A 10,508-nucleotide genomic window follows, 5' to 3' on the forward strand; every position below is an offset into this window, starting at 1 on the left:
AGCCATGTCTCCGCAATATCCTTTCTTTCAGGAGTGCTAGTTCTGCATGGTTCGCAGGAGAGCTTCTGTAAAGTTTGGAAGGTAGGAGACGAGGTACTGGCAGAAGTAAAGCTGTGAGTACCGGACGTGAGTCGTGCTTCGGTAGCTCAGTTGGTAGAGCACTTGCCCGCGAAAGGCAAAGGTCCCGAGTTCGAGTCTCGGTCGGGCACACAGTTTTAATCTGCCAGGAAGTTTCATATCAGCGCACACTCCGCTGCAGAGTGAAAATCTCATTCTGGAAACATCCCCCAGGCTGTGGCTAAGCCATGTCTCCGCAATATCCTTTCTTTCAGGAGTGCTAGTTCTGCATGGTTCGCAGGAGAGCTTCTGTAAAGTTTGGAAGGTAGGAGACGAGGTACTGGCAGAAGTAAAGCTGTGAGTACCGGACGTGAGTCGTGCTTCGGTAGCTCAGTTGGTAGAGCACTTGCCCGCGAAAGGCAAAGGTCCCGAGTTCGAGTCTCGGTCGGGCACACAGTTTTAATCTGCCAGGAAGTTTCATATCAGCGCACACTCCGCTGCAGAGTGAAAATCTCATTCTGGAAACATCCCCCAGGCTGTGGCTAAGCCATGTCTCCGCAATATCCTTTCTTTCAGGAGTGCTAGTTCTGCATGGTTCGCAGGAGAGCTTCTGTAAAGTTTGGAAGGTAGGAGACGAGGTACTGGCGGAAGTAAAGCTGTGAGTACCGGACGTGAGTCGTGCTTCGGTAGCTCAGTTGGTAGAGCACTTGCCCGCGAAAGGCAAAGGTCCCGAGTTCGAGTCTCGGTCGGGCACACAGTTTTAATCTGCCAGGAAGTTTCATATCAGCGCACACTCCGCTGCAGAGTGAAAATCTCATTCTGGAAACATCCCCCAGGCTGTGGCTAAGCCATGTCTCCGCAATATCCTTTCTTTCAGGAGTGCTAGTTCTGCATGGTTCGCAGGAGAGCTTCTGTAAAGTTTGGAAGGTAGGAGACGAGGTACTGGCAGAAGTAAAGCTGTGAGTACCGGACGTGAGTCGTGCTTCGGTAGCTCAGTTGGTAGAGCACTTGCCCGCGAAAGGCAAAGGTCCCGAGTTCGAGTCTCGGTCGGGCACACAGTTTTAATCTGCCAGGAAGTTTCATATCAGCGCACACTCCGCTGCAGAGTGAAAATCTCATTCTGGAAACATCCCCCAGGCTGTGGCTAAGCCATGTCTCCGCAATATCCTTTCTTTCAGGAGTGCTAGTTCTGCATGGTTCGCAGGAGAGCTTCTGTAAAGTTTGGAAGGTAGGAGACGAGGTACTGGCAGAAGTAAAGCTGTGAGTACCGGACGTGAGTCGTGCTTCGGTAGCTCAGTTGGTAGAGCACTTGCCCGCGAAAGGCAAAGGTCCCGAGTTCGAGTCTCGGTCGGGCACACAGTTTTAATCTGCCAGGAAGTTTCATATCAGCGCACACTCCGCTGCAGAGTGAAAATCTCATTCTGGAAACATCCCCCAGGCTGTGGCTAAGCCATGTCTCCGCAATATCCTTTCTTTCAGGAGTGCTAGTTCTGCATGGTTCGCAGGAGAGCTTCTGTAAAGTTTGGAAGGTAGGAGACGAGGTACTGGCAGAAGTAAAGCTGTGAGTACCGGACGTGAGTCGTGCTTCGGTAGCTCAGTTGGTAGAGCACTTGCCCGCGAAAGGCAAAGGTCCCGAGTTCGAGTCTCGGTCGGGCACACAGTTTTAATCCGCCAGGAAGTTTCATATCAGCGCACACTCCGCTGCAGAGTGAAAATCTCATTCTGGAAGCTTTTTTCGTCTTTCTTTATTCTTAATAGCAGTAGCTCCACCAAATATATTAATTAAACCATACTAACTACACATTTCACTGAAGTACAAAGCTAGGGAGAACTGTAGTTCCACATAACTATATTAAAACCCTGAAAATATTTAAAACAACATAGGCCTAGTATAAGTTTTGTTTCCTAACCTAACTTTCATAACCTATGTCTAATGAGTGAGTCTTGGAGTTTACCTTTATGTTGCTAATGTTTGAATGACTTATGTTGATTGTGTAGTGTATGATCCACTGTTTCAAAGTATTCAGTCCCCATTATATTCACTGTTTAAGTCCAAATTGCATAGTTGCTTGGGATAGTTTCACTGTGGCACTGGAAAGTGTGGGAATATATAACAGCAGTAGGAAATTGTAAAGAAAAGGAAGAATTGTAAGCACATTTAACATTTCCTGAGAAAAAAGTGCATTATTTGAGTACTGACATGCAGTTGGTGGAAATTCATTAATGTTGAACTTCTCTCTGCATGACTCATATGTTTTATGACATTGTGATAACTCTTAACCATTTGTTTTTTAGTATTATTACACTGGTCTGCATCATTTTTGAGGGAAAGCTTTTTAAGGTGCTTCTTAATATTTCATGCATACTGAATTCAGAAATGTAACTCATTTTGTTCATTCAGTTCTAGTTTTGGTGCTATTCCTCTTTTTAAAATATGACATCAAAGAAACTTTTTTAATGTAGTATATATGCTGATAATAGTTTGGAAACAGTCTTGCATTTGGATGAAATCTAAATTATGTACGTAAGATCATACGTTAATGTCATTTTATGGAGGATAGGCTATCTTCAAGGACTTTTGAATGTGTTTTGCATCTGAAATGTCTCTCATGGGGCGCCAACAATAATCCACAAGCATGTTCACATCACAGCGATACAGGTATCTCACCTCATTCACTTTCATGTCTCTCTGAAATTGCTCACCGAGCTTCTTGCTATAATTTCCACAGTTGGAAGTAATCTAAATGTGAATTGAGCACCATTTTTATTGACGTACAAGCACAAAGAACCTGGAAGTTTTACAGGAGTTCCTTGACAGCATTTTCATACTCTGGACTCCTATAGCTGCCAAGAAAGACTTTTATTATTGATTTCAGTGCTAACCAGGCATTCCTCTCTGTGTCCTCCAGACTATCATTGAATTATGGATCCTTCATCAGAGATCTGTGATCAGAGAATCATCAAATCTACCTGCATTAAGTGTGGCCTCACTGACATGTGGAACTTCTGTTTTAAGAAAGTAGATGTCCTTTCTTTTTTCACTACAAAACAGATTTAATGTGCAGTGGTGGAAGTAGAATTTTCTGTGCATCCATGAGAGCTTGTGATTTATTATTGTGGAAACATGCTGCCAGGATAGGTTTTGCTCCCCAGGTCTGTGGTATATAGTGCTTCTCTGCCCGACTGTCCCATAGTCACAGGAAACATGCATATTTGGTGTAGCCACGTTGTAGACCCTGTAGTATGTCCACAGTGCCTAACAAATAGTGTTAATGCGTACTTGTGTACATATTTTAAAAAAATTACATGTTAAGCTCAGAAACATAGCTTTATGCCTCAAAAAATCTTCCAGTTGTGGTGTTATAGTTGAGAGCTGTTAAAAACGTTCAATATTACTGTAGGTTTCACCGATTTGTACTGAATGACCCACTGGAACAGAAGCAATTATGCTACAAATGATTAGTATAACTTTCAGACTTCTACATAACGAATCTATGAAAAGTCACCATTCAGTAGAGGTATTTGTTATACCAAAGCTTCTATGAAACCACACCAATGTCATGACAGTGAACCAGGAAAGCTTATTCATCCTTTCTGAAAAACCGTCGTAGTTCTTCTTCACAGTTACAGTACCAATAGAAGGTAGTTTCAGGAGCTGACAATCTGTTTTCTTGAAAATGTGATCCTAGTAACTGGATAGATTCTTTGGATAAGTACAAATCCCATGTCAAATCATTCACTTCACGTTGGGTTAGGGATTTTAGTTGGCATGAATCTTAGGGGGCTTGATATGTGTCACCAGTAAACCTAATATCCTCTTCATGCATATCATCATTTGGCCAGAAAAATCGCTTTAGTTGTCAGGGGTGTTGGAATCGGAATTCCTGGTCCATGAGCCACTGGCCTTATGGCAAACTGAACATCTTGATATTTATGCTCACTTTGTTTCTTTTGGTTTATACCAAGAAGTAAAGGTAGATTGATTCATTAAATAAATTCAGATAGGATACTTCTAATTAATTTAAAAAGCATGCTAGAGAGACATATTAAGTTCGTGAGAACAAGTCATTAACTTACCTCTAAATTTGTACATGCAGTAATATCAGTTGGTAGTATGATCTGTTTCCTCTCTCCAAATCATAGGTACACCCAAATCGATACACTTTCACTGCTTTTTGATCCAGTGCCACAAACTTTCAACACACATTTTGCAGCATACATGTGGTGCAAAGTGGTTATCCTCATCACCAATTTTAACTCCAAAGTATGCATGCCACTTTTGTCTCACAAAAGGATCAATTTTGTACTTCCTGTGTGGGATGATGACTTTACCACAAATGTAGCATTATATTGCTACATTTGGATGATTCTTGCACATTCGATTCATTTTGTGACGATGATGCTGTCACCTGCAGAGCTCAAGTCATACTAGCCTACAGGTCTCTACAAGTTAGAAGTACTATCAGCTCAACCCCCCCCCCTCTCTCTCTCTCTCTCTCTCTCTCTCTCTCTCTCTCTCGAGTTGTCACATCCATCTCTGTATACACCACTGTGAGCTATTATTGTATCTCATTTTATCGTAAACAAAACATAGATAATAGAAGTTTCTTTTCATCTTTTAACTACCTTAATTTGAATATCTTATATTAAATGGAGCTCTGTGACATGGAAATAATTCTGTTTTCTCATAATAAACTTACAAATTTCAAACACTTGAGTCTCTTACATACCTAGCAGGTTACTAGTTAGATATTGAGATAGCGAAGAAATGTGACCTGATTGAGCAAAGTGCATTACATTTCTCAATTCAGCGTGAACTAAATATAAAAGATTACCTAAAAGCTGATAGCATAAAAAAAAAACAACTTTGAAATACAGACCAGTGTTATATCAATTTTCTATGTTTATGCCACAGTGTCCTGAATATGAGGCTGGTTGAAAGGGTATACAGACGTTACTGCCCCTCTTACTCAGCTGCAGCCACTGAGGGATCACATGAGAACATGTTATCTGGCACAGGGACAGGAACATTCATCCTATCTTTCCCTTGTGGCAGAACTCTGCTTTATTGCAAATTAACCCCAAGCTATCTCCTGTTGTAGCTGTATCTCTGTGTTCTTAGGCCTCAAGACAGAATCATCAGGATTATCTGTCAGTGGACCACCACAATCTTCAGAGCATCAGTGGCTGAGAGACCCAGAAGAAGGATATTTTTCTTTAGGTCTTATGGCTCTATCCCTGCTCTGTGAACATCTGAACAAGCAAGAGTTATATGCTGTTCTGACAAGAGCTGTTGTATTTCCTCTTTTCACACCAGTTGGAAATTGTCATAGCAAGCACACAGCATGTGTAAAAACTTCTGCAACAAGTATAAGACAGCAGCCCAATCCACAATGTCTACCAGGAAGTGTGCAAGCCTGTACACTTTCCAGGAGACCCACATTCCCAACTGTTGGGAATGTGGGTCTCATAGGAAGTGTGCAAGGGATAAGTCCCTGCAGTCGGGCCATTCACCTGTGTCCTCAGTGGCTCAGATAGATTGAGTGTCTGCCATGTAAGCAGGAGATCCCAGGTTCGAGTCCCGGTCGGGGCACACATTTTCAGGTGTCCCCATCGAGGTATATCAACAACACCGGTCGGCAGCTGAGGGTTTCCATTGAGAGAGAGAGAGAGAGAGAGAGAGAGAGAGAGAGAGAGAGAGAGCATCCTGCCATAGATGAAACAGTTTCATCTCATAAACATTGAATGTATAGACATTCTCTTACATGCATCCTGGAAATATTTACCTATTGTAATTTGTGATTGTTGACTAATTATTTTTTTCGTTTCAGGTTGACGAAAGTGGCAAGTGAGGCTGGTAGTTTTGTATTTGATGAAACATATCAGGGAACAACAGGTGATAAGCTGGACATTACTACAGAGAAATCAGCACATTTCGTCAGTAGTGGAACTGCAGTACAAGCGTTTCTGTCTAAGGAGGACACTGCATTATGTAGTAGAAAAACTAGCAACTTAAAAAAAATGAAATTAATCAATTTATGTGTAGTTCATGCAATCAAACTTTTTTGTCAAAATTCAGTCTCATAATGCATGTGTTCATTCATATTGATGGTGTGCAGCCACCTTCTCATGTCTGTACAGCGTGTGGTGAAGTATTTGAAACACGTGATAGCTTGAGCAAACATTCTGTTGTGCAAAGAAGCATTAGACACGTAGAAAGTCATCAGTGTAGCACAGTTTCTAATGAATATGATGGTTTCATGTGCTGTGAGGTAGTAAGTAGTGGCAATAAATTACAGAAATGTGGTACTTCCAGTAAACCTATCAATAAAACAGATGGTCACATACCATACACTTCTGATATTTGTGAGGAATCATCTAGTCAGCCTGGACATCTCAAGAGCACTATAGTAATAAGTACTGGTAAAAGACCACACAAATGTGAGATTTGTGGTAAATGTTTTTGCGATTCCAGCAGTCTCAACAAGCATTCCTTAATACATGGTGCGGAGAGACCACATAAATGTGATGTTTGTGGGATAGCATTTACTCGAGTTGGTCATCTCACGGAGCATTCTCGAATACATACTGGCGAGAGACCACACGTATGTGTGGTTTGTGGGAAATCGTTTGCTGTGATGGGCAATTTCAAGAAGCACATCTTACTACATACTGGCGAAAAACCACATAAATGTGACACTTGTGGTATGTCATTTACTCATTCTAGCAATCTCAAAGTTCATTCGCTCATACATACTGACAAAAGGCCACACAAATGTGAGTTTTGTGATAAATCGTTTACTACACCTGGCAGGCTCAAGGTGCACGCTCTTATACATACTGGTATGGGATCACACAAATGCGACGTTTGTGGAAAGTGCTTTACTCAGTTTGGTAGCCTCGAGGCGCATAGAGTGAAACACACTGGCCAGAGACGACACATGTGTGACGTTTGTGGCAAATCATTTGCTAGCCGTGGGAATCTCAATGTACACGCATTAATTCACAATGGCGTAAAACGATACAAATGTGACGTCTGTGGGAAATCCTTTTATCGGTCTGGTGGTCTGAAGGCGCATGTATTAGTGCATACTGGCGAGAGACCGTATAAATGTGATTCCTGTGGGAAAGCGTTTACCGAGTCTGGTAATTTGAAGAGACCAGTTTGGATACATACAGGCGAGCGACCTTTCAAATGTGATGCTTGTGGAAAAGCATTTACTCAGTCTGGTAGTCTCAAGGCCCATGCAGTAACACATATTGATCATAAAACAAATATCCAGTAATGTGAGGTATAATTAGGAGTTATTGTTAAGCCTAGGAGACCGATTCAAGAGGAAATAAATTTTACAAAAATATTTGACCATCTTAATATAAGATGGTGAAAGCAATAAATGGAAGACAGCTGCAGTGATAAGTTTCTTACAGGTTAAGCTAGGCCTGTATTTTCAGCAGACATATGAGAATAGCTAAAGAAGTGTGATGTTGAGAGCAAATGCTCTGTTAGGGTTGTTAATGTGTTTTGGAAAGTATTTCTGCACTTTCTTACAGGATGAGATATCAGATGGTTGTCAAGTATATTTTACTGGAGGTGTCTAAAAACCAAAGACAAGTGTATGGGGGATTAACTTTTCATAGATGTACATGTATATTTTTGCATGTGGAGATGTAAATTGACCTTTTTTTTTTAAAATTCTTTTTCAGAATTATCAAGAAGTGACATGTTTAAACTGACTGAAAACAGCCCTCTTAACCGTGTACTTATTAACTTGTTTGATGTATGTCTAGTGGAAAAACTCTTAGCATATGTTGTCAGTTATGTGTAAGACATGGACTCCCTGTATTTTTCCGGTAGTGTTCACAATGCAAATGTATATATTATAATGTTCTGAAAATTTGTGGCAATTCAAATATGCTATGAACTTGAATCCTTTTTAAGTATCTGCTTACACCGTTTAAACTTCATGTTTTATCAGTCTGCAGATAAGCACTGTTTTTAGAGACAGCTTTACGCATGTGTACTTACGACATTTTAAACTAATTCTTGTTTCATCATTTGTTACTCAAGGCTGTTTCTATAACTTCAATATCTTGAAATAGTATTAAGTGGTGGGATTTTTATGCCATGTTATGTTAATGAATTGTGATTCTTGTCTATTACTCTTCCTTAGGAATACTACAATTAGTTCCGCTGTTTTGCTTTTTAATAAAGTAAAACAAATTTACAATTTCACTAAACACACCTTTTGTAACTTTTGTAAAAGTAACAAGAAGTGCTAAATTTATTATCCATTGCTAGCTGTAAAATAGCTTTTTGTCAGATGACTGACTACTGGATGTTACTTTATTTTCTTATTAGGAAAAGAATAACAAACGAAATGTTTCCTGCTTGCTAGGTATTCTTTATGTGGATAATGAATAGTCATTTTACTTCAGCAGCCTTTCCTCTTTGGTTACTGCAGACAGGTTTGCTGCATGCTGAGCTAAATGGTGCATCATTGCCACAGGTAAGGCTATGCAATCAGTCCGCCTTGCCCTATGTTGAATAATTGGGAGTGCTTTCTTTAATGCCACCTTCTGTCGCTCAACGATTTGTTATCACCAAGAGAAACAGTATTGTAGTTGGAAAAATTAGTTTCTGGCCATCAAGGTTGTGTACAAATTAACTGTTGCTACTAATCCAAGATCTGAAAGGGCTTTTCAATTAATAGTTTCGTATTCATATTAGTAACCCATTCTGGTGATCATGTGTCAGTACACATCAGGAATTCAGTGCTGCATGTATTTTGACCTTCACCAAGTGGATATTTTCAAATCACATGTAGTCTGTTTCTTTCTGTGCATGTGAAAATTGAGCAATACAGTTTTCCTTTATGGTATTTTTGTTCTCGAAAGCATACTGCTATTTTGTATGTTGAATGAAATGTGCTGATTGTCTGCTTTGTTGTTCTTACATATTTTTCTTTGTTTGGAACCATACTAAACAGTTCTGAACTTCATTGTTACATGACATGGAAGATGTGGAAGTTCCATGAACGGTTTTCTGCTACCTTGATTAACTGCTTAATCACTGGAGGATGGAAGATGGCCCATCTATAATAAGCACATAATATGTGATTTATGTTACATTTTTGTAAGTATGTAAGTAGTGCATCTGCAGAAAAGCTCATATCCTGTTGGGATATTTGGCAACGCATTTCTTAAATTTCTGGTAGCTTATTGTCCAACACCAATGAACAACATAGATCTGTTACACAATTGCTTATATTTCATAACTTTAGTGTAACTTCCGAAATCACCCATATATAATTTGAAATTTTACTCCTTTCCAATGTTTATTCAGGAACAATAATTTATCCAAAGTCAGGTATGGACCTAAACAAGTTACAGAAATCTATGAAAACCATAACTTTGTTGTGCAATTGTGAAATAAAATCTGCAAAGGCGATGGAAGTCCGAGTGTATATATATATATTTGTTGATGGATGCAGTATACACCAAATATTCACTTTTGTGTATATCACTTCAAATTTCCAGTCTGAATTTGTCAACGCAGTTACTTTCTTTCAGAAATAACATGACATGGTGTTCCCTTTTGACTGTTGTGTGACAATGGTGAGACATCAAATGCGTAATAAATTAGATGAAAATGATTTTCTTTCCCATCAGATTTGCGACCAAACCATTCCTTCATCCTAAGAAAATCGCTCTTTTGCAGAATTTTCGGATCTCTTGCTGAAACATATGACTGCTGCTGTAGAAAGTTTAACATTGTTCCTTTCAGAATCGGTGGCTGAGTTAGTGTTAACATGTATGTCAAACAATTATGCTATTCCTAATTTTATCTCCAGAGTCTCTTCTTCTGCGAACTAGTGATAATGAAGGCTTTGAGGTCCCATTCCTGATGAACAGTGTGATGTAAAGGAAAGTTTAACGCAGCTAAATGAAATCGCGACTGACAAAGTACTTGATCAAAACTTAGCAGGCTTTACAGTGAATATCTAATAAGATATAAAATCTGCTATGTGCTTTAAATGGATAACATTACACAGGTACCTGAGATGTGACATGACTATATTTGCCATTAGCATTTAGGGAATGGCAAGGTGGCCTGAGATAAGTCAATATCACTCAAGGAAAACCCATTGTCTGTGCTTAAACTAATACAAATCTGTGGAGGAGTTAACTCATCAGTAGCAGTCAGATGGTTGGTCTCCACTTTCTAGGTACTCAGTGGTTGACTTCTCATTGTGTGTGAACACTTTTGTCTATTTCATTTGGTATTTCTTGTACAGTGTAGCACTGCATTTATACAAAACTATATAACACACTTCAGATAGCCCAAAAAATAAACTGAAGAACTTCAGCCATTTTCAGATCAAACAGTAATGTAATAAATAGAGGTCAGGAGTACCTACTGTCTATGTTGTGAGTGCTGATGATTTCTCTGT

General features: G+C 39.7%; 1 protein-coding gene across 6 annotated transcripts in view; it reads left to right on the forward strand.

Moving 5' to 3' along the window:
* The window catches only part of LOC126213198 (uncharacterized), a 235,250-nt gene extending 225,807 nt beyond the window's left edge, over nt 1-9,443 (forward strand). For 2 of the 6 annotated variants that reach the window (XM_049940826.1, XM_049940827.1), the window contains exon 8: nt 5,889-6,288. In XM_049940826.1, coding sequence (XP_049796783.1) covers nt 5,889-6,144 — 256 coding nt within the window. In that variant the 3' untranslated portion in view covers nt 6,145-6,288. Of the gene's footprint in view, nt 1-5,888; nt 6,289-9,075 lie in introns of those variants that run through there. The other 4 variants (XM_049940828.1, XM_049940831.1, XR_007541108.1 and 1 more) reach the window with 4 other exon arrangements.
* Nucleotides 9,444-10,508: the final 1,065 nt, after the last annotated feature.

This window comes from Schistocerca nitens, chromosome 11 (genome assembly GCF_023898315.1).
Source record: "Schistocerca nitens isolate TAMUIC-IGC-003100 chromosome 11, iqSchNite1.1, whole genome shotgun sequence".
Classification (NCBI taxonomy): Eukaryota; Metazoa; Arthropoda; class Insecta; order Orthoptera; family Acrididae; genus Schistocerca; species Schistocerca nitens.